Raw genomic sequence first — 25,064 nt, 5'->3', positions numbered from 1 at the left:
ATCGGAATCTGAATGGAATAGGAATTCCATTTCCATTCCTAGTTTCACTAGGAATGGCATTCCCCCATTTGAGGGAATGGTTATTCCCCCTCCCTCTCTTTGGAATGAAATTTCATTTCAACTGATTTCGATTTCTATTCTATTCTTGACTAAACCAAATAGATTATGAAAATAGACCATACCGACTCCATTTCCGATAGATTTTGATTTTGAATACAATTTAAACTATGAATCAAATAAATTCTAAATTTTTTCAGTGGATCTGAACCCTAATCAAGGCCTCATGTAGTGAATGCACCTACTTAATCTAATTCATTGGTTATTACTTTTGGCAAGTGAATGCAGTGAATAACCAGTGATCTTATTGCAAGGAAACATGGTAACTTATCTCACCTTTTTTATTTTTTTAATAACATCTTTAGATAGGAATGGCAACGGGGCAGCTTCAGGTTGGGATCATATTTCCCATCCCCGACCCGAATCCCCACCAGGCACCAAGGATAAAAATGACCCGCCATCCCCAATCCCCTTACAAAGACATATTTCCAATCGAGGACCCAAATCTCCAAAGTTTTTAAATTAAAATTATTTAAAAAATATATATTTGCTTAAAATAATAGTTTTTTAAATATACAAATATTTTAAATATATTTTATATAATCGGGGTAGGGGTTGGGCAAGGAATTCACTCCCCATACCCGTCTCTGTCCCCAATTGGGTATCACTATCAATCCCTATTCCCACCCTTATCCCACCAAGCAGGTAATCTCCATTCCCAACCCAACGGTGTCACCATAGTCCATCCCCATTTCCCCCTCCCACCTTCCTATTCTAGTTAGAGGTGTTACCATTTCCCCCTCCCTCCTTCCCTTTCTAGTTAGTGGTGGGTCTACCTTCTAAAGGTAGAAGATAGTGAATGGTATCTTCTTTAGTCTAGGATCTTAAATACCTCAACCAGTTCAGTCTCAAGGTAAAAGACAATGAACAATGTCTTCTTTTAAATGATAGTTTTGATATTTTCAAAAATTTTAAGTTGCACATATCATTACATGATTAGATAATTGACAATTGGTTAACGACATAGACCAACTTGACACTTTTTGAAAGTTTAGGTATTGCAGTAACACGTTTAAAAGTTCAGGTTCTAATTTGACACTACCCCCAAAGTTCAGGGTTCTAAAGTGGATTTTTCCCAAAAAATTAAATAAGAATTTGTGCAAAAAATCATTTGCACTATATAAAATTTGCACTCCAACCAAACATGATCAAGACTCAAACCGATTATAATAGTATACTATAAAAACATCTCAAGTCTCATACTTATTTTTGTCATGTGTACTTATAATATTATCATATTATAATGTTCAAACATGTTAATTTAACAAATAAGTAAGTCTATTTTTCATCATCATCCATGCCCTGTCCCAATTATATGAGGTTGGTTACAGGAATCTTGTTTTGCAATCCATTTTATTAAATGAGTCGGTTTGTTGTTAATTTAGTAGGTCCTAGTAAAATTGTCAATGAGTTGGGTAGGGGTGCAAGTTGGGCGGGATGGGCCGGGTTTATGGTCAACCCAGGCCCAGCCTAAGCCCGAGGTTAAGCTCGATTTTTCCAACCCGAGCCCAGCCCGCCCTGTAATTTGATGCACTCGGGTTGAGTTCGGGCCTGGGCCGGGCTCGGGTTGGTCAATGAACTTACTCTAAAAGTACACATATATAAATGTATTTATGCAAATATATATTCATATATTTATGTATGTATGTAAATATGTATGCAAAATATCTATACAAATGTTATATGTACAAATATGTATGTATATATGTAAATATATATGCAACATTTACATATATACACATATGTGTATAAATGTATATAATTGGGCCGGGCTTGGGCTGAGTTCGGGCTACCTAAGGGCTAGGCCTGAGCCTGACCCGAAAAATAAAACGCTCGACTTCTTGGGCCTGAGCCTAGCCCGAGGACCAAAAATCCAAGCCTAACCCATGTAAAATTCCAGGTTGGGCCGGTTCGGGCTCAGGCTGGGCCCACCCAAGTTGCACCCCTAGAGTTGGGTCAACCTGCTGGAACCGAATTCATTGACGGATTATATTGATTATGATTTTGAGTTTTGTATCTTGATTATAAATGGGATAAGATCAATTTTTGCTATTCCAAACGAATTATATAATTTATAATATATAAAGATCTCCTAATTTTCTTCTAATTTTGGTTAAGAAGACTTGTTTTATTAACATATACATAGTTTATGATGTTGCACAATCTGGTAGCTCCCTGTTGGAGGACAACTTGGATACCATGCTAGTGAGGTTGCCTGGTCGAGCTACAAGGAAACAATATCAGAGTTTACCTGGGATGAGCACTCCAATGCTTAAGTTAGCGAAGAGCATCTGGATACTTTAGAAAGCGAGAATGCAAGAGAGCTCTGAATTCTAAATTGCACATACATGATCTGATCAATGGGGTGCCTTTATATAGGCACAGGATATTGTGGGCTTTATGTAGCACGTCCAAGATCTCCGGCCCGCCTCTCTCGGAGGTGGTTTCACACTTGGAGTCGGCTTCTGCGTAAAGCAATAGAGTTTATTTAGTTGCATCCAAAGTGGGCAGGGCGGGAGTTAGTTTTTTCGATGAGGCAACATGATCCCAGAGGAGTCGGAGGTGATAACCCACTTGCAGAGGAGTTCACCCGTCATGTTGTGTAGGTCACCAACTAGGTTTCAGTCAGGTCGACGGAAGCAAGTCGCCTCTTATGTTGACTTGACCTTTTTTGGGGCATCACGAGGTTGGCCTGCCAAGGTGAGGTCGAGGTATTTAAGACAGGTGTAGTGTGTCCGAAGTGCCTCCGAAGTCAATGCCTACATGGCGCTGAGATATCATGTGAGGGTTCTAGAGTGGCACATGTCATGATATCACTGAAGGACCAAATCACCCCTTCATTAGTTTACTTATTATAAATCATTTTTATTAAGATTATATTATGAAAAATGAAGTTCCAAGTTGTTGGATGATATAATTATAGATGTCAAGAATAATAGGTTTGATGATCTTGATTAATAATCAATTTGATTTTGGAGGCCTGGGGGGTAGAACCACGTCTACCATGACCCGATCCATTTGACAACACTAGCGGTGAAGGGGTTAGCACTGGGGGTGCCAAATATAATATATTGCTATTAGATAAAAGATGAATTTGAAACATCTCTGTATCAAGCTACCATCATAGACAATTTATAGTAATTTCTGTTATTTTTCCAGTAAATTAAAATTGCTGATAAATTGTTATATTTACTAATACTTGTTGGTAATTTCTAATAATTTGTTATTTTCCTGGTAAATTGATACTGGTAATTTCTGGTAATTTTAGATAGTTACACTTAGGGTCCATTTGGTTCATAGTCGAAATCGGACTTGGAATGGTCTATTCTCATAGTCTGTTTCTTCTAGACAAGAATGGGAATGAGAATTAGAATAAGCAGAAATGGGATTTCATTCCCAGAGGAAAGGGCAAGGAATGACCGTTCCCTCAAATGGGAGAATGCCATTCCAGAAGGAATGAGAATGGGATTCCAATTCCGCCCAACCAAACAGTTGGAATCAGATTAGTCCATTCCTATTTTGATTCCAGACCCCTATTCCTACGAACCAAACAGGGCCTTAATTTCTAGTAATTACTGATAATATGAATAATTTATAGATAATTTCTGGTAATTTTCAATAATTACTGATAATTTATCAATAAATAATTAAAGAAAAAAAATAAATTAACAACTACTACAATTGACAAATAATTTATGGTAATTACCAATAATTTCTGATATTGTTTGATAATTTCTGACAATTTCTAATAACTTTTGATCACTTCAAGTAATTTATGGTAATTTTTTTATAATTTACTAATAATTAATAACTTATAATTACAGATAATTTATGCCAATTACAGACAATTTCTAGTAATTTCTATTATTTCCCGGTTGCTGGTAATTTGTTATATCTACTAATAATTGTTGGTAACTTCTAGTAATTTTGTTATGTTTCCAGTAAATAAAGCCAAAAAACCGAATTGGCATATATATGAATATAAATAGATATATATTATGAATATAAAAAACTAATATATTATAAATGTAAAAAAACTAAAAATCAAGAATCAAACCGATCAACCGGTTACTGGTTGGTTCGGTTTCGGTTCCCAATATTGTAAAAATCGAAGGATCGGTTCAATTTCAAAATATTGCCCCGAACCGTGAGCGCCCCTTATCTAGCATATTGGTATCCGGGTAAACGGATACCTATCAATTCCATGGGGGATCCGGATTCCGGAAAGGATAGAGCTGAGTCCAGTCCAGGGTCCTGGATCCAAAAACGTGAATGTAAAGAATCCAGTTTTTTCGGAAAGACCACGTTCGAGAACTTGATCTTAAAACTTCTAAGCCAAATAAAAAACACTAAACAGAGAAGTTGGTTGTAAAACCCGAAAACGTGAAGACCAAAGCTAATTATAAGACCAAAAACAGAGGAAATAGTCGCAAAAGGCAAAACAAAGCTGCATGAGGCTGCAAAGAGGCAAGCAACAACAATGGCAGAGGCTTCGCATCTAACGGGACTTAGCGGATGCTCACTTAGCTTGCCTCGCAATTTCCCTCCTTCTCTCAGAAGCTCCTCTTTTCATTCTCTCGGCTTCCAGAGCTACAGCAACGGAGGCCACAACGGTAGATGTTTTTGTATTCATGACAGAAGAAATGGCGGTGATGGCGTCGTTCGGTTCATGGCTTCTTCATTTGGGTCGCGGTTGGAGGGGAGCATTAAGAAAACGGTGTCGGAAAATCTCGTCGTTATATACTCTAAGACCTGGTGCTCGTGAGCTCAATTGAACCTCTCATATCTGTTGCTGTTCTTTTCCTGTGATTGTTGTTGTTTGTTGATCTATTTAATTTATCTTATGGTGATTTTAATGCATTTTAAGGTGGATTGGTTGCTTCTGAATTTAAGAAGTTCTTTTTTTTTTCATTGGGCGAATTACGAATTCAATTGTTTTTCTTTTTGATCAATAACTCGGTTGTTTGGTTTTGGAAGGTATGCTTCGGAGGTAAAGTCATTGTTCAAACGACTTGGCGTGCAACCGCTTGTTATCGAATTGGACGAACTGGGTACATGTTTTCTTGCTTCTTCTTAATGGTTCGATTTTGTCTTAAGCGAGTTTCTCGCCTCTGCTAGTATTGTTTGTTTGATTTGAGACCAATAAATTACCATCAGGATATAAACGATCTATTCTGGCTAGTATGACTTTGTTATTATTAGAAACAAGGGCCTAGTCTGCACAAATTTAAGGTTTAAACTTTAAAGTTCAGAACTTTAACTTCAGAAGTTAATCTAAAGGAACTCCAAGGCTCAAATCATGATTAATGCTTTTTAAAGATATCCGAAACCTGAATTTGGCAAATGGCAACATCACCATCTCCTGGATTTAACTAAGGTCGGAGCTTGGAATTAATCCAAGCCTGTCTATTAGTTCTCTTGCTTGTCCTATATGTGTTAAATAACCATTTATTATGAAATGCCCTAAAAATTAGGTCAGAGTGTATTTTTTTTTTCAAATTTCATGGAGTTCCACAAATTAGCATGAGTGAGAGTATGGAAAAATGCAACAATAGGAGTATATTTTCATGTATAAAAAGCATACAGATGAATAAATGATAATATAAACAAAGGATTTGAAAGTAGTAGGGGATTTTGAGAAAGCTATTGCATTCTTACAGATCATTTAATAACTATCAGGAAGCTCTGAATGTTAAATAATACCTCCAAATGGCTCCAGAAGTGTTAAAACATAGATACAATCACAAAAATACAAACATATACATATACAAAAAAATAGACCAAGCATCTGAAGGTGTGAGAAATGTGCTTTATACTTTCAGGTGTTTGCCTCAAGGTTGACCCGTGAAGTGTTTTCCTTGAGCACAAAAATAGGGGCTATTCTATGTGCTGCATTATTCTCCCTCAGTTTAAAATACCCAAGCGTTGAAGGATTAGCATGAGAGTTTGGACAAAGTAATTTTCTTTTTAGCTTCTCTGCCATTCCTGAAAAGGGTGCAAGTCAGGTACCCCCAACTTAAAGAATTTACAGCGTTGGGTTCAGATCCTCAGGCTGGATCCATTCAAAGTTGCCATCGTTATGTATCTGTTGTTACTATTATTATTATTATTATTATTATTATATTTTTGAGAAAAGGCAAAGTATAACTGCATTAACGAAGAAAATGGGAGAAACTCCCTTTACAGTGAATGACTGTACAATATGAGCATATACAAAATTTCAATAGTATACTAATTACAAAGGAGTTACTCTAGTCAGATTGGAAGCTTTAGCCCAAGAAAAGATTTTTGAAGTTATGTATTGGGTAACTTCTTTTTTTTTTATTTATCAATAATGGCAAATTTTATTAAGACTATAAAGCTTTAATTACAATAGAGGGGGAGGTAAACTGTCTTAACTGCCCCACCAACATAAAAACAAAAGAAGTAAAATTAGAAATGAGCCCAAAAAAAGGAACCCCTATTCACCCCTTGCTTGGCTAGCCCATCGGCAAGTGAATTAGCAGTTCTCTTTACCCAACTATATTTCACCTCAATGTCCCTAGTCAGCCACTTAAGTATTTTCTTTTCATTGCTGTAATTCCATATACCAGAGCTGTCTTTCTTTATCCATCTTACCACCACCTCCGAGTCACCTTCAATAACCAGTCTTCTGATGTTCAACTCCCTTGCTCTTTGGGCACCTTCCAGGGCTGCAAGGATCTCAGCCCTAAGAGAGTCACCGTCCCTAATAGGGTTAGAAAACATGGCTAGAATAAGTCCTTCCTCATTCCTGAAAACTTCCCCAATACCAGACAGCCCTGTGTTTCTTAAGCTGCTGCCATCAAAATTCAGTTTTATGAACCCAGTGGGAGGAAAGGTCCAAGAGGGATTAGAAACCCTTTTAACCTTGGCAGAGTTAGCTATCTCCTTCCACTTTCTCAGCAAGTCATCCAAGGAGAAATCTGAAAATAGGTCCAGGGATTTCAGCCAGTGTGCCACCCTTAAGTGAATCAATTCCATTAAGTTCTCAATGATTCTCTCCCTTTTTGAGAAAATTCATAAATTTCTTTCTTCCCATAAAGACCAACAAACTGCTGCCCTAATACATCTCCACATAATCCTCCCTATTTTCAATTGCCAGCAGGGGGGGGGTCCAACTACACCCAAAGAGGGAGAATACCCATTCCCGAATAGTTATAGCAAACGGGCAATAAATCAATAGGTGATGACCAGTTTCCCCATCAACTTTGCAGAGAATACACCTATGTGGGGATAAACAAGAATTGAGTCTCCTTCTTTGAAGAATGTCCCCCAATAAAAACTACCAACCCAAGGAGGAATGGGCTTGCTCCAAACCTCTTTAGTAGGAAAAGACTGACCACTAGAGGCAAGAGGCTGAGATAAGGTTTCAAAGAAAGAGGCACAAGAGAAGGTACCGGAGGAGGATGGGGTCCAAATTTTACATTTTCCTTAAAGGGATCTAAGGAAACATTTTCAAGAATGGTTAACAAGTTCAAGGTACATTCAAGTTCTGTCCCTAACAGTCATTTTCAAGCCCAGGTTCCACCCAAACCCAGAAGAGGAGTCTGAAGGCACAATGAAAGAAGAGATGGGTTCATTCTTCAGATCAGACAGGGCATGCAAATATGGAAACAGGTCCATCAAAGGGGAATCCCCAACCCAAGTTTGCTCCCAAAACTTTATAAGGTTACCAGAATTCAAATCATACCTGATCCAAGGATTCTGCAATTCTTCTCCATCCAAGTAGTCCATAAGGCAGCAGCAGTTATCATAAGCCAAATGATCTTTCCATTTCTAGTAAGGCCCCCAGTGTGCCAGCTCTCTAACAATTGAGAAGTTGTCTAAGGGAAGGCCCAATTCATCTGGAGAATGCTAAGAAGATGAGCCCAGACCTGTCTGCTAAGGGGGGCAGTGCAGAAAAAAGATGATCTGCGGTCTCCAAATACACATTGCAGAGTGGGAAGTTAGATGCAATAAAAATACCCCTCCTGATTAGCTTTTCTTTAGTTAAGCATTTGCTTAAAGTAATTTTCCAGACCAGAAAGGCCACTTCAGATGGCACCTTGTAAACCCATACAGCATTTAAAGGGATTTGGGACATTAGATTTAGAGAATGGGTGGTGGATCATGGATCTAGCAGAGAATTTGCCTTTGCTTGCACTTCCAAATTCTGCTGTTAACAGTGCTGGAATTCAGGTGAAAGGATTGGATCTGACAGAGTGAAGAAGCTTCCGGATAAATCTCCCGTTCAAAGAGGTTTCTTCTGAATTTGGGAGACCAAACTCCTGACTCTCCAGAACCAGAAAAGCAATCAGCAACTGAATCTTCCTTGTTGGAGGCTATATTAAATAGACTTGGATACTGGTCAGCTAGAGATCTGTTTCCACACCAAGGGTCAATTCAGAATCTCCATTGACTATTGTTGCCTAGATTGTAAACAATGCCTTCTCCTAAAATAGGTATTGCACCTCTTTCTTTTCCTTTTAGAGATGAATGTATATTTTGATGTTTGAGCTCAGGAACTTTGTTGTAGTTGAGAAGTAAATCTTCTCCTTGATAATGAGTCTTTATCATCTCCATCCTCTAGGTTGGTGAGATTCCAATATCAAGGTATATTGGATAGTGTGACTCTTATTCTTTTTGTGGAAATCCTCTATTAAAGCACCTTCAAACTCATACCAGTTTTGTACCTTGAAGCAGTTAGTTGCCTTCAGTTCCATAGCAACAGCATGGCTTTATATTTGTCTAGATGAGAATATGGCTATGTTTCTGAGATGTGACTATAAAAGGTGTCTGATGCACCAAGTTCTTCAGAAAATGCAGTTCCTTATCACTGTAGTGTATATATCCATTGCTAAAAGGGGGTTTGTTTCTTATGAATTAATGTGCTTGAAGTCAATGCATGTCTCCTCATTTTTCTAAAGACTACACATGTTGAATTAACACTGCTTTAACCTATATTATAAAGAACCTTAATTAAAATAATGCTAATCATGCCTATCATCATATCAGTGATTTAAATCATATCAGTGATTTAAAATGCGTGCCTAGGTGCACAGGCGAGGCGCATTTTGGGGTATGCGCCTCGCCCGGGTCCTAGGCACACCCCTTTCAAAAGGTGCACGCCTGATGTGCCTTGCGCCTCAGCCCAGGCGTGTGCCTTTTTAAAATTTTGCGTTTTTTGCTTTTTTTTTTTGAGTCTAACATAGACTTGTTCGGGCTTTCCTCAAGGGACATGGTACAAAGGCGACTCATAGAATCAAGAATGCAATATGTTTTACATCATATTAGCTACTTGAAGCAATGCAATTAAGGAAAAAAAGAGATTGTGGGTTTTACATGCTTGAAAATGCTTTATATGTTTGCTTTTATTTTTAAATTTTCATTTGAATACGCTTTATATGTTATGTTTATGTATTTTAATTTTTGATAATAGGTTTTTTAAAACATTTATTTTAAAATTTAAGTTTATATCTTTTATTAACATTATTTTTTGCATTTTTATTTTTTTGGTATTTTTTTTTGAATTTTCTGATTTTTTTAGCTTTTTTTTTTCTTTGTAGTTTTGCGCCTTGCTTAAAAAGGTGCACGTCTCGCCTTGTGCTTTGCGCCTCAGGCACAAATTGGCCCTTGCACTTTTAAAACACTGCATCATATAATTGAGGACCTCTGTTCTCTTTCAGGTGCTCAAGGACCACAGCTGCAGAAGATGCTTGGAAGGCTCACTGGACAACATACTGTTCCAAATGTTTTTGTTGGTAAGTAGAACTTTGGAATTCTTATTGATTACCCTTCTGTAAATTAATCTCACTGAACAAAATACCCTTAGAAATGCTTAATACTTATTTCTATTGAATATCATAAAATGGCTTCTCTATGGTTCATTGACATACGCATACATATATGCATATATCCATGTATCTATATACACATATAAACTAAACATGCTATATATGCATCCAAATGCTCATTTAAACTAAAAATACATGGTTAGCTAACATATCTCAATTAGCTAAGCAGAAATTCTTTTACCAAACAAGAATGGTTAACCAGTGCAAATTGCTGGATCTTTGTAGTTCCTTTTCATGCCTGGTGCAAGGCTATATTCTTTGCTATTGGGGAAATATTATGTGATTTTGTTGACGTGGATTGTTAATCCACTAATTGGAAGATAATTGGTACACTTCATTTGTTGGTCTTGAGGGGTGGGGGTGGGAAAGCCTAGAAAGCATCCCAAGTTTTATTAAAGTTGGAAATTAACAGAAATATATATACAAATAGGATTACCATCGAAGATCATGATCTAGATATTGTCATGTTGATGAGAGTAACCTAGATGATAGGAAGGCAAACAAAGTTAATAATAGTTTTGCCCTTCTCAAGTGGTTTGGGCCCGTGGACATTAATCTATTGGAGAAGAATCTTTTCTTGGGATTATTAAAAATGGAACTTTTATTAATTGTAATAAAAGAATGTTATGTATGTTGTTGTGAGTATTGTGAGAGAAGGGAGGAAAGAAGGGGGAAAACTAAAGGAGAGAATAGAAAACTAGGGCTTCAAATCATACGCCTGCCTCTCCTCTCTCAAATGAGAGAGATGATTTTATATTGACACTATCATCATCACCATCATCTAAGCCTTGTCCCAACTATATGGGATTGTATGGGTGAGCATTATTCGGTTAAAACTGAAAAGCTGAACTGAAAATTTCGGTTTCGTTTTTTTTGGGTTTTGGTTAATTCGGTTTTTGAATGCTTTGGTTTCGGTTTCAGTTTTTAGAATTAGAAATAAGGTTAACCAAAAAAACTGAATTAACCAAAGTTTGCTATGTATAATATATTTATATATTAATATATAATATATTTTATATGTTATAGTATATATAATATCGTATATATATTATTGAAATTCGATTTTAACCAAAATAACAAAAAACCGAACCGAAATTTTGGTTTTGGTTATTTTGGTTTTCTATAATTCGGTTTAGGTCTGAATTTCATTTTTAAGTTTGGTTTTTAAAATTTCAGTTTTTAACCAAATAAGCTGAATCCTCACCTATGATTGGCTATGTGAATCTTGTTTGCCATTCCATTTTGTTCAATGCCATATCCATTGTTAAACTATGAGCACTTAAATCATTTGTTACTACTTCCACCCAAGTCCTTTTTGATTTTCCCTAGCTCTTTTAGCTAGGGCTGCAACTTGGGTGGGCCCAAATTGAGCCTGACCCAACCCAACCTCAGTTTTTACACGGGTTGGGCTTGAGTTGTTGGGATGGAGACTGGGTTTGGGCCAGAAAATTTGGGCCTGATATAAACCTGTTGGACAGTGTCACAACTTTCAAAACCTGTGTTGACACATCAAGTAGCTTGAGCCCAACTTGAGCCTGGCCCAACCCAACCCAAGCAAGTACACATCCACACATGCATTTTTTTAATATAAAAATATATTTTTTCTAATTATATATATGTACATATGTATTAATATGTATGTGTGCATTTGTAAATGAAATTTGTACATATTTTCAATAAATTCTACTATGAAATTGGGCCACAGTCTAATAAAAGATGGCTATACAAAAATATAATCATAAATTCTTTCAAACCCAACCAACCTGCCCAAGCCCGAGTAAGAGTGGCCCAAGTTGAGTTAGGTTAAACTCAGGTTGGGCTTGGATTAATAAATTCAGGTTAGACATCCAGTTGGGCAGGCTCAAGCCCGAGGTTTGCACCTTTAAGGTTGGGCTTGGGTTGACCATCAACCCGACCCAACACCCCTACTTCTAGCCCCTTCAACTTGTAACAAATAACTTCTTCTGAAGGTGCTGTAGATGGTCCTCTATGCAAGTGTCCGAACCATCTCAGTCTACTTTCTCTCATTTTATCACCTATTGGAGCTACTCCTAGGTTCCTTCATATGGCTTTGTTTTTGACCCTATCTTTTCTAGGCAGTTTTGGGTACCAGTCTTTTCTTGAGGCAACGTTTGTACCTGAGTGTCTTCGAAATTGAAAAAATTGTTGGGTTGTGCGTAGAACCTAGTGCACAATTATTTAGTTTTGTTTAAGTCACCTAGGTGCCATTAGGTGCAACATAGGATAATAGAGGTGAAACGCCCTTAGGAGCAAGAAACCTCAAAATGTTGTTTTCACTTTTCACCAAAAATCACTTTCACAAAACTTGAGGAAAAAAAGTACAACGAGTTTTACTTGAAGCAACCCAACCAAATAAGATTTTGGTGGGGTAAATTCAAAACACCTACATGATGCTGACATAGCAGTGTTTCTTCAGGAAATGACCACAACACCAAATACCTACTGATTTTTACCACTCATCCATCTAAGCATTTGCACAATTGCCACACTCATTTTTTGGACTTGTTTCTTGACTGCCCAACACTCTGTTCCATACAACATTGCTGGCCTTACAGCTGTTTTATAGAACTTTTCTTTTAGCCGAAGTGGTATTCACCTATCACGTAAGACTCCAAATGCACCCCTCCACTTCGCCTTGCCCATCTTGCTCTAATTCTATGAGCAACATATTCCTCAATCTATCCTTTTTTACGGATTATTGAACCAAAGTAATGGAGGAGGAGGTTACATTGAGTTATCTTGTGGTCTCCGATCCCAAGTGTACCTTGATTTGCACTCCCATTATTATTAAATTTACATTGTGTATATTCTATTTGAAAGAATGGTAGGATCCATCTAATGGACGCCATGAAGGTTGCGGAATGGGTGGGCGAATTTCAAAAATTTTCCTACCTTCTTCCAACTGGGAATCATATTCCCTAAATTTATAATACAATATTCAAGGATCCTACTTGAACCGTAATCGAACCAGATCTGAACCAAAAGGAAATGAAGGAATTATACCTGATCCAGAGAAGCAGTATCTCCCAAACTTGGTGTTCATGCCCAAAGAGGACACCAAGATCCGCTCCTGCTGAAGATGACACAACTGCATGTGGAACGGAACTAGCAGAGTGCGTCCTACACACTGGATCCTTCGCAAGAATCCTCTGGAAACTCTGAGCACCAGATCTTTTCAGTCTTTTCTGCAAAGCTGATGTCAAGAAACAATTTCTTGATTTCTTTCTTCTTCAAAGATCAAATCTTGTAAGGAAGAATGGCGGCGGCTAGAGAACTCCTGGGACGAAGATGGCTGAATAGCTTCTCTTCTTTCTGGAGTCTGTATGAGATCCAATCTCTATTCGCAGGATGCTTTCTTGCTTGCACAAAACCCCTGTTCGAAATCTGATATTGATCTCTCTTAGGGTTTCTCCTCCTTTCTTCTTGATTAAGAAACCTCCTAATTAGGAGTTATCCCAATCCAAATCAGTATTTGGATATGGAGCGTATCTGCAGATTAAGTTAGCTTACTCCTGATCTTATCAGGAGGTTACCAGATTCAAATCTGATTTGAATTTGGTCTCCCAGAGTGGATAAGGTTAAAAGGCCCAATCCTTTTCTAACTTTAATCCCAGATACACTCCATAGATGGGTGATCATATCAGCCCAGCTCGAAATGGGCTTTTGGCCCATTTAAGTGTTCAGTGCTTAACTAGTTTCCAATCTGCTGCCCAGTTGGGCTTCTTTGTATGGCGTGGGACCCAAGCATTGATCTACACACCAGCCACATGGGTTCGGCCCAGCCTTTATTACAAGGCCCAGCCGAATTCACTAAAAAGCTCAGTAAACCCTTGAGCCCATCACATGGACCCTATGGGCCCAACACTTACATTAAGTGGTCCCTGGGCCAAGCCATCTTATAAAAACCCAGGGACTGTGGGCAGGTGCAAGATTAGCCCATCAGGTACTATTTTAAATGGTCTTACACTTAACCTCTCAGCCCTTAATGATCAAGCACTACCCGACAAGAGAGGACCTCTCCCTCGGCTGCAAGGAACAGTGCCGCACTCTCTACTCACATGGATCCCGGGAATTAAAACCATTTGCAAACATTTTGAAACCGTACATATACATATATATATATTAATTTTGCAAAACAAAATTCCAACGATTGAAATCAACTGCCGGCAGTTTGGTTTCCATCAGAGAGAGTGCATTCCCGATCATTACCTTTGTCCGACAAAAGGGCTGATCCTGTCACTATGATCACCCACTCAGATGAATTCTCAGACTGTCCCAACATATCCAGGTTTTGATCCCCGCTAAGGATCTCATTGATTGGCATATCAAAGACAGCCCGATCCGACACCTAGTGAAGTGTCATAATCGAGTCTAGGGGTCAGGTGTAACTTTCCAGTTTTGCCCATCTGTCTCCAAGGTCTAGGGCAACACCGAAAATCTGGTCCGGTTCAAGGATTCGAGTAATCGCATACTGCATGTGCCTTGGGTCTTACCCTGGTGGCCGAGACAGGCCATCCCAACACTTGGTGGCACACTAGTATCAGCCTTGGCAGGATAAATCTCCCCAGACTTATCCAATGGTTGTGAACATTTAAAACTAACACGAGTCTCTATAAGTGTCCAGTTTTAGGGTCTTACACAGAATTATACCAAACAACATGAATCAAACATGCACTTTATTTATTTACACTAAATGTCAAAAGTACATCAAATCGGATTGAAGCTAAGGGCATACAAAATTGTCTAACACTATTTTGGTCGTACTTATTTTAAAACCTCTTGTAACCTAATTTTGCATTAATCCTTTGTTAGTTTCATCAATGAATATTATCAGTGACTAGCACCATGAAATCTCAACGTAGAAATGCATTCTTTACATCAAACTGTCAAAGAATCTAGGAATGGTTCATGACTACTAGGTAACATTTGTATAGAATTCATGATTGTAGAAAATATTTTAGTATAATCAATTTCATAAATTTGAGTATGCACTTTGAGCCTATATTTGTTCGACTTATTACTCATACTATTTGAACCCAACTAATCCTAAGCATTAAAAAGGTTCCATATATCCATGTCATCCAAAAACAGGGATTTAAGTTTCAGTTTTGTACCGAGTTTTAACCTAGCTTAAAATCACATTTTTCTTTGAAATTTCAATGTAATTTTATGTCAATTAAAAAAATTGAGGGAACACATCTATAGTATTTTTTTTTTGGGTTCAAAACTCTTTTCCCATCATGGGTTTTTCTCTATCGTGTTTCCATCTTATCTCTTATTAATGTTTCCTTGTATAAACAACTGGAATTTCTCATACTTTTTCTCAATCATATTATCTCTTATTTCAAAATTTTATTTGTTGGCTGATAACACATAAACTTAATCTTTCTGATTTTTGAAGAAGAAATTCTAGAAAAATCAGACTACTTATATTAGGATTCAGAACTGATCCAGAATTACCTAAAGATGAAACCATATAGAAATTTAGGATAATCAACCAAATGGCTTTGGCTTGGTATAATGGTAAAATCTCGGGCCAGCAAGCATGAGAATTGAGGTTCAAGTCTGACAGCAGCCACTTTGTGCAAAAAAAGGCCAAAAGTTCGGACCATATCCAGTCCACCCTTCCCAAGATGCCAAAATAGATAGGACCAGCATTGGGCAATGGTCTTTATAGAGTGATCATCCAGATGTGTGTTGACACCATTTGTACACTGCTGACATGAACAGGTTGTAGGAATATATACAAATGCCCTCAATATACTTGTAAGTCAATGTTAGTACAGTTCTCAGTCTTGCCAACAATGGGTTGTGGGTTTTTTTTTTTTGAATTTCAAGTACTAGAAGACAAAGTTCTATACTATATGTGGCTTCTATTTATCCATTTTGTGTTTGTTTGCAAATACATTTTGTAATTATTAGATTATTAACCATAATATTGTGCTAGTTACAAGGCTTGAAAGGACTGCTGCAAAGCAAATGCGTGTGGGAAATGTCTGCAAGGGTTTCTTAGATGACAATACATTAAATATACAAGATACAAATTTTCAATTAGTTACTTGTCTTTATAGTGGGAAAATGATGGGGACCACTTCCATAAGAGAACAAGAAGGAGAATGTAGTCAACTAAACTAACTTATCCTACTTCCTACGGCCTGGGATTTACTTTTGTTGTGAAATAAGGCATCAATAAGTTCTCTCATTATCATTTTGATTTTCCTTTAGAGTAATCTCTGAGGTTCTCAGTTTCTTTCTTAACAGGTGGCAGGCACATAGGTGGTTGTACAGGTATGTGTGTTTGCATATTTAATGATGTATGACAAAGTTCGTAGATAGAACTCAAAATATTAATTTAAAAAATTCATTGACTTTTGCTTGAAACTTGCACAAGTAAACTCAGAATGGAATTTGGCTTTCTTTACTTGGTCAAGATAAAGAGCTGAAATGGCAAAGCTATACAACCTTACTTTATTTTCGAAATATTATTTCAGACCTCCATTTGATCCTTGATGTTTTCTTGTACTGCACAGATACTTTGAAACTATATCGGAAGGGAGAACTTGCAGCTTTGCTGTCTGAGGCTAGTGCCAAAAACACACAAAACTAGGCATATTGGGGGATATTGTCAATGAATTTTAGTTCCCTCTGCCACCCTTGATTTTATAACATGATACAAATCAAATTACTTCAACTAACATTAATTTATTGCTATGTTGTAGGACTGATGGTTGCACATATTAATGAATCGAGCTCAGTCACCAGGCTCTGTTCCTCTTTTCATGTATAGCTTTTCCTACTGTTGAACCACCATCCTGACAGTAGCCTGAACACTGGTGCTAGTTTCTTTACTTTTGAAAGCAATGGCACATGCAATGGAGAACAATTTAGTGAGGCTTTTAATGTTGCATTAAATTGGGTTGAATTTTTAATAAGCTTTTCATTTTTGTAGTTTCATTTTCGCTCTTCTTTTATAATGTTTGCTTATTGTAGAAATATAAGGTGTGGTGTTATTGTGTAAAAAGGGCACTTTTCACACATCACTTGTAATTCATACAAACAATAAAGTTGAGTTGGGCATGATTAGCCAACTCAGTTGTTCCTTCTACTCTCTCTGTCTACCTCTATTTCTCCTTTCTTTTCTCCCTTCTCTTCTTCAAAGCAGACAAGGGCTATCGAAGAATAGAAAACACATACTGATTGACCAAGGAATCTGCTAAAATCATTGTTCATATAGGTGACATAAGCAGCTGTATGGATAAGGTGAATAGTGGCAGACCTAAACTCTAGATTCTGGTAGAGAAGGAATTTAAGGACAGTTTGATGATGGTTGAAGAAGGATTGAATCTTTAAGGAACTTCTAGTATAGAGATTCATGAAAATTCAGATATGGAGTTACCGGTAAGTTATTTCAAATGGATGCAGAGTTTGATGTGAATTTACTTCTCTTTGAAGCTAACATCGATTTTTTTTTGAGGAATTTCTTGTATAGAAATTCATGAAAATTCAGATTTGGAGTTAACAGTAAGTTATTTAAATTTGATGCAGAGTCAAAGTATTTTCCAATGCATGCTAAATATTTAGTTTTTTTTTATTACATCATATCTATGGCCATTGGACAATACGTGCCTCTATGGATTTCTTTTGTTACAACTATAGATTTATTTTTTTGATTTGATTGATTTCCTTTTATTTTTTGGGAGACATTGCTTGGTTAAGTATGACTTTTCTTGTTGCCTTATCCCTTTGATTTCTTATTCATAGTGTGATATCCACAATGAGTATTGGCTGTTCACCTGTTGGTGGCTTTGTGGTTAATAGAAATACCATTGATAATTCTTGTATTCTGATAAGAATACACCTTGATTTAGCCAATTTTTTTTGAGCGGTTGCAATTGATGGGTGAAAACCTATGTTGAATTAAAGCGAGTGTTGAGATAATTTATAGGGAAGATCCCCATGCTTGATAACGAGTGAATGATACAGGAAAAATGGGATCAAGAAAGCTGTACTATCATGTCATAATTGTTGAATTCTTCAATATCAGTTCAGTTGAACCTTCTTGTTCCTTGAGACTTCTACCTGGATTTGGGCAGTGTAAACTGCAAATGCTTCTAATGCGATAATATTTTCAAGATTTATTAACTAGACAAGATGAATGATTAAATATATTCAAGATATTCAAGAGGAGGTTCCATGGTGCTTGTTGTTTGCTGATGATACAGTATTAATTGATGGAACTAACAGATGATTAAATACAAAATTAAGTTTATAGATAATTGCATTAGAAACAAGAGGTTTTATAATAATTAGGAGTAAATAACTCGCTGTAATCTCTTTCTCTGCCTTGGTTTAAATTCATTGCAAAGGAAAGATTCAGGTTGATGTGATTCATAAAATTAGAGAAGGATGAGAAAAATGGAGGCATGCATTCAGAGTCTTGTGTGATATGTAAATACTAATTTAGCTAAACTGAAAATTTTATAAAATCAATTGTAATGGGATCAATGTTGTATGGAATTAGAGTGTTGAGAAGAAGAAACATGTCAAAAAGAAAAAATGAGTGTGGTAGATATGTGAATGTTCATATGGATGAGTGGTCAGAAATGAAGCCACATGAGCGCATCTAATTGATAAAATGACAGAAAATAGATTGAGAATTGTTACAAGTTGAAAGGACTAGGATAGCTAGGGTCAAATATAAAAAAAAAAAAAGACTCGGTGCCTGTTTAGGAGGGAGGGAGGTCGAGTTTCCTGTGACCTTCGTTGCAGTTTGCAGGTGTGTGATATTTTGTCTTTTTCACCAAACATTGGTATGTTCAATAATCACTGGGGGGTCTCGGGTTTGTCCTGCAACGGGGGTTGCAGGAAATGTGATCTCTTTAGGAGGGCTGACTACTTCTGCCTTTCCAAGGTGGGCTCATAAAGACAGCATATAAGCTATGTTTGGTGAAAAAAATCCGGAGAGCCTAAATCAGCCATCACTCAATCATTTCATGCATCATCTCTGTTTTTTTCCCTATCATCTATCCTTCGTGTTTTAATAATAGTATACAAATTGAAATTTCTTTGTCTCGGACTCTGGTGGCAGTCAAATGGGTATGAAAACAAAAATAAATACAATTATAAAAAGAAGGAAAATCTATGACACCGGAAAGACATGGTAACTAAGGTTCAAAGTATCGACACGTATCATTCCGGGATCTCTCCGATATGTCCCTATAGTTGGTGTATTGGGGGTCTGACCGGTTCGGGGGATGGAGGAGCCCTAAACTGCCCCCCCTGAATCGGTTGCGAAAAAAAAAAATAAAAAAAACATCAAAAGCTATATTGGTTCGCCCAATACGCTCATATCTACGTATCGGGCGTATTGATATTTTGAACTTTGGTGGTAATGGAAGAGCTTTGACCAATCAAAGCACCCTGTTTGTGATGAACACCATGTGATTGTTACCCTTTTTTTATGATACCAATTGATTGGTCGTAAGTTTTTTTGATATCTTTCTGGTATTATAGTCGAACCCTAAAAAATTATAGAAAATTAGCAAAAAAGTTTAGCACGTATTTGATAAATGAAAATTATTATTACTAACTAATAACGAAAATAGATAAAATGCAAAAAAAAAAGAAAAATAAAATAAATATGACTAATGACTAATGACCTATGATGGAGGGTGATTTGTCCCGACCTCATCATAGAGGGACATGTGGGCGTGACTCAGCATAAGTGATAGCTCAGCACGACTAGTCCGCCAAAGTCCAGCGTGACAGCTCGGCCCCAGGTGACACTCCGATTATCCCGAGCTCCTCCCAAGTAAAGGAGCCCCCGAGCTCCTCCCAAGTAAAGGAGCCCCCGAGCTCCACCACAGTAAGGAGCCACGAGCTCCTCCTTAAGAAGGGAACACCCCGAGCTAAGATTCTTCCACAGGCATCCCAAGCCAGGGTATTGCAAGGCAGGGATCTCCCGAGCTCAAGGGACTTCGGGGTGAGCTCGGGAGCCTCCTAATAAATTTGTTCCGACAGGCTTAAGTAGGTCACCTCGGGTGGAATAACCTTAGTGTGGCACCTCCAGCTCGGCGTAGGGTAGCTCGGTGCAAGGTAGCTCGCAGGAAGACAGCTCGGCGTATCACAGGGAGATCTCCCCTGACAACCGTACCTGCCAAACCTGGAGCCCTGCACCCACGTCTCTCGCTAGGTGGCGTCGTGCCTGCCAAACCTGAGAGGTGTCCCCCGCTTGACAGAGCCGTACTCTACAACAGTGACCTGCGCAGCCCTAGCAAGTAACGGCTGCGGCAGAGAATCAGAAACGGTTATGTCAGATTTGACAGGATACCATTATATAAGAATTCCAACCCCCAGAGAGAAGAGGTAATTTTGATTTGCGCTATCTGCACTCTTAGCTCTCCTTGTATTCTCTGCAATTCTCTCACAGAGTTCTAACTTGATCGTCGGAGTGTTCCCGTCGGGCAAACTCCCCGGGAATTCTTCAATGTCTTCTCCATCTCAGGTGCTGTCCTTCGCCAGTTAGGAGCCAGACCACCGCCAGCTAGGAATAACCGGATCGCGCTACATCAACCTACTAACCGAATTAATGTTTTTTTTTTTTTCCTCAAGTGAGAACTTCAAGGGTGAAATGTACCAAATATAATTGGCCGAATGATGGGTCAACTGGTCTAACCGGCCAGTTCACCGTGGGTTGAAAACATCATTTTATCATGTACAAATGCGAGCCATTAGATATTTAGATATTGTTCCTTCGACTACTCTACACACATCTAAAACAACCGTAGAACAGATCATGTAAAGAAATAAATATGTCCTGTTGAAATTCTGCATATATAATTACACTTCTTTGACTCAGAGACTCAGAACCAAGATTTTGCTCGTTCAGAAAATGAAGCAGAATACAAGCTACGATATTGCAACAAAATATAGACAGAAAACTCCTCTTTATTGTCGTTCCTGAACATAAACATCGAAACTATATATCTCAAGCCCTGGTAAGAACAGAGAATCCCAAGAGAATGCAAGCCATGAATAATCCAACTACAAAAGACCAATCAACAACATACTTAGTTTATGACCTTTTTCTCATTACAGCGATTTAGCCATCATGGCAAACATCTCCATTCTACGCTTCAAATAGGCCAACATTCTATGGCGATCAGGAAGGTTGTCTCTGATCTCTGGGACCTCCTTGAAATTCTCCATCCATGCATACAGGCGAGGGAACGCATGGGCTTCCACCAACTTCACGCCTGAGAGCTCTTCCATCGGTCCAATCCAGTGAGCAAGCCACCCGAATGCTATATCCACCATTCCAATTCTGTCTCCACCGAAGAACTTCTTCTCTCCAAGAGCACGCTCTTCAATGGTTTTCAACGTTTCCGGCGTCTCTGAGAGTGCCTTCTCCTGTTCTTCCCCAACAGTCCAAAACGCTGCAAAGAAGGTTGCTTGCTACATGACCAAAAATATCAGAAAATAAGAACGCAAACAGAGGATCATCTCAACGTTTTTAAATCAAACACCTGGTGGTCTACGTGTGTCAGTCTGTGCAAGAAGTGAGAAATAAATTACCTTGCCTTCCAGATATTTAATCCAGAACCGAGCTTGGGCTCTCTCATAAGGATCTTGTGGCAGCAGCGGATGATCATTCGGCCATGTCTCCTCGATGTATTCGAGGATAACGATGGACTCTGCAATTGGAACTCCACCATGTACAAGAACAGGAACCTTCTTGTGAACTGGGTTGTACTCCAAGAGCAAAGCACTCTTGTTGGAGAGGTCCTCTTCCATGTACTCAAATTGTACACCCTTGAGCTCCTGTTTTGGAGAGGTCCTCCAAGAGCAAAGCCCAGATTACTCTGTAAACATATGCGCTTGGAAAAGCTCCAAATAGCTTCACTTGTTCCATTTCTTGGATCAGATCGATATGGAAGGTCTTCTACCCTGTTATGTTCATTTATACTGATCAAAACCGATCGGGCTTCTGTTTTGGGTCCAAAGAGTCTGGCTAACTTGCTTGGATGCCAATATTATCGTTTGAATGTTCAACTCTTCGTAGAATTTAGAGGGCCACTTGTTCTGTTTTATTGCCACAGACAAAACAGAAGACATAGGTAATTTCAGCGTTGCTAATCCTCTACAGTCTACGGGTATTGAAGCTTCTTCAATCCGATTTCGACCCAAACGCAGCCAATTTGCTTGACCACCGACGTCGACTTTGACAACTTTTGAGTCTATCAAATCCGGGCGTGGTCTGAGCCTCTGAAGTCATCCACAGGCGAGTCGGACGTGGTATGACGTGGCTAAATTAATTGCCACGTTGTAAGTAGAAAAGGTTGGTCTGACCTTCCTTTTATTATTTTTAGGGTAAATTATATTTTACTACCCTTGGCAATTATGAATTATCCCCGTGATCTTTTTATTTACAACAAAAACCCTCCCACACCCTCGCTGTTTGCATTTTGTTAGTTGTTACTGGTTTACTACTAATTGTATATTGTATTTGATGTAATTCCAGAATTTCATAGGAGTTTTTTTTTTGGGTTTTTGTTGCAATTTCTATTTTATAATATAAGTTTCTTGAGTGGGCATTTTGATAAATTAATTTCATCATTCAACTTAGTAGAGAGGGGTCTTTGTTAGACTCTCTTAGGTGTCCTTTGCCGTGGCAAATGAAGGCTCAGGAGGATAATTACCACTACCCCTAAAGTACAATATAGTATTTAATCTGTAATTTACTCTTATTTTTATCCTGTTATTTAACCACATCTAATCCAAAAACTTCTATCCATTGAAATTTTGCAAAAAACAGACTTATTTGCTTTTGGATGATGTATAAATGATAAATGGATGAATCCAAATTTTACAGGTGGCATCTCTGATCTGTCATAAGATCAAGCATTTTCTAAGAAGAATGATACCCATGTCAAGAATTTTGTAACAAAATGCTCTCATCTTATTCATTCTTGTATATGTTTACCCAAAATGAGTAAAAATTGAAAGAATGATCAAGCCCTGCAGCAAACCAAATATGGCTTTAATAGCCCATTTTTGCACATCGGAGTTATTTGCACTTGATGGCTGTGTTAGGAGCTATGGATTTGATGCCCATATACAGGGATTAAGGGGTGAGGACAGCAAGGTACATGTGGATTTGATCTTATGACTCCATATTTGGAGGCATGCTAAATGACCATCTTTAACTATTGCCTTTATTGAAGAACATATTTTCTCATATTATTTATTAGGTTATTGGCTTTATTAAGTCATAAAGTTGTGTTTTATGAGGAGGCATGGATCCAAACCATGGCACATATAAGAAGTGATCCGTTGCAAGTTGAAGGGGTACACCAAAGGCACGGATTCAAACCATGGCATCTATAAGAAGTGATCAGTTGCAAGTTGAAAGGATAAACCAAAAAGAACATGGGTCAAAGTAGTAAAAAATGATTTAAATTCATAATTTAACAATCAATACGACATTAAACAGAAACAAGATTCATGTAACCTAATGCTATACGATTTGAGGTCATCAAACACGCAACAGATGTCTCACCAACTAGACAAGGCTAAGGTGGAAGGATGAGGCTATACATCGAGGTATGCAAACAAAGAATAATTAGAAGCCCAAGGAAAAGGGTAAAGAGGTCAATTGGGCTGAGTCGTAGAGAGACGAGCTGGTTCGAACCCCTCCACCACAGGGGCCACCTTAGAGAATAGGCATAGGACCCTCCGCTTACATCGAGCGAACTCGGTCTACCGAGACTGTGGCATAGTTATCAAGTTTGATATGATCTCCTCGGATTCCTTATACTCGACGATCACCTCTTCCTTCCCCTAGGCAAGCTTCACCTCAGCCTCCTCGGTCACTTTCCTTGCCTTGTCTTGGGCCTCTTTCAGATTGTGCAAGCAACTCTTCATTTTCTTCAGGCTTCCATCCTTGTCCGTTCTAGCCTTCTTTAGCTCTACAACTCGGCCTTCAAATGGACATTCTTTATCACCCTATCCTCGGCCAGCTTGCGGAGGCTGTGCATCCGGTCCACCAGAGTTGTAACCGTGCAAATTGTTAGACAGTTTTGTATGCCCTTAGCTTCAATCAGAATGATGTACTTTATGAGTTTATTGTAAATGAATAAAAGTGCATATTTGATTCATGTTCCCTTGGTATGTTTTCTGTGTAATACCCTTAAACTGGACACTTAATGAGACTCGTGTTAGTTTAGAATGTTCACAGCCAGTGGGTTGATCTGGGGAGATCTATCCTGACAAGGTTGACACTGTGGTGCCTGCCACCAAGTCAGTTGGGGTGGCTTGTCTCAGCTACTAGGGTGAGACCCTAGGCACATACAGTGTAGGATTAATTGAATCTTTGAATTGGACCAGATTTTCAGTATTGCCTTGGACCTTGGAGATTGATGGGCAAAACTGGAAAGTTACACCCGACCCCTAGACTCGATTATGATACTGCACTAGGTGTCGGATTGGGCTGTCTTTGATATACCAATCAGTGAGATCCTTAGCGGGGGTCAAAACCTGGGTATGTTGGGACTGTCTGAGAATTCATCTGAGTGGGTGATCATAGTGACGGGATCAGCCCCTTTGTTGGACAAAGGTAATGATCGGGGATGCACTCTCACTGATGGAAACCAAGACTGCCGGCAGCCGATTTCAATCGTTGAGATTTGTTTTGCAAAATATATTTTATATAAGATATAAAAGTATATATACTATGGTTTCTAAAATGTTTGCAAGAAGGTTTTAATTCCCGGGATCCATATAAGTAAAGAGTGCAACACTGTTCCTTGCAGCCGAGGGAGAGGTCCTCTCTTGTCGGGTAGTGTATGATCATTATGGGTTGAGAGGTTAAGTGTAAGACCATTGAGGATAATACCTGATGGGCTAATCTTGCATCTGCCCACAGTCCCTGGGTGTTACAAGGTGGCTTGGCCCAAGGACCACTTAGGGTAAGTGTTGGGCCCATAGAGCCCATTTGATGGGTTTCAGGGGGTGCACTGTCCATAACAGTGTATTCGGCCAGGCCTTGTAACAAAGGCTGGGCCGAACCCATGT

General features: G+C 38.4%; 1 protein-coding gene and 1 pseudogene across 3 annotated transcripts; one reads left to right on the top strand and one right to left on the bottom strand.

Moving 5' to 3' along the window:
• The first annotated feature begins 4,528 nt into the window (after nt 1-4,528).
• LOC104587636 (monothiol glutaredoxin-S10-like) lies at nt 4,529-17,097 on the top strand. Of its 2 annotated transcripts, XM_010245329.3 has the most exons (6): nt 4,530-4,878; nt 5,095-5,168; nt 9,804-9,878; nt 16,254-16,280; nt 16,523-16,572; nt 16,712-17,097. In XM_010245329.3, the coding sequence occupies exons 1-6, from the start codon at nt 4,598-4,600 to the stop codon at nt 16,715-16,717; spliced, it is 513 nt and encodes a 170-aa protein (XP_010243631.1). In that variant the 5' UTR covers nt 4,530-4,597; the 3' UTR covers nt 16,718-17,097. The 2 variants fall into 2 exon arrangements, with proteins under 2 accessions (XP_010243630.1, XP_010243631.1); XM_010245328.3 differs by lacking the exon at nt 16,712-17,097 and having other exon boundaries at nt 4,529-4,878; nt 16,523-16,599.
• Nucleotides 17,098-20,790: 3,693 nt separating this feature from the next.
• On the bottom strand, nt 20,791-22,170 carry LOC104587639 (glutathione transferase GST 23-like; annotated as a pseudogene). The gene is made up of 2 exons (XR_016080434.1): nt 21,567-22,170; nt 20,791-21,446 (listed from the first exon to the last, which is right to left on the bottom strand). The product of XR_016080434.1 is annotated as a glutathione transferase GST 23-like (transcript).
• Nucleotides 22,171-25,064: the final 2,894 nt, after the last annotated feature.

This window comes from Nelumbo nucifera, chromosome 1, assembly GCF_055504915.1.
Source record: "Nelumbo nucifera cultivar China Antique chromosome 1, China Antique-T2T, whole genome shotgun sequence".
Lineage (NCBI taxonomy): Eukaryota > Viridiplantae > Streptophyta > Magnoliopsida > Proteales > Nelumbonaceae > Nelumbo > Nelumbo nucifera.
The sequence above is the reverse complement of the archived record's forward strand: the minus strand, read 5'-3'. Positions and strand labels throughout refer to the sequence as shown.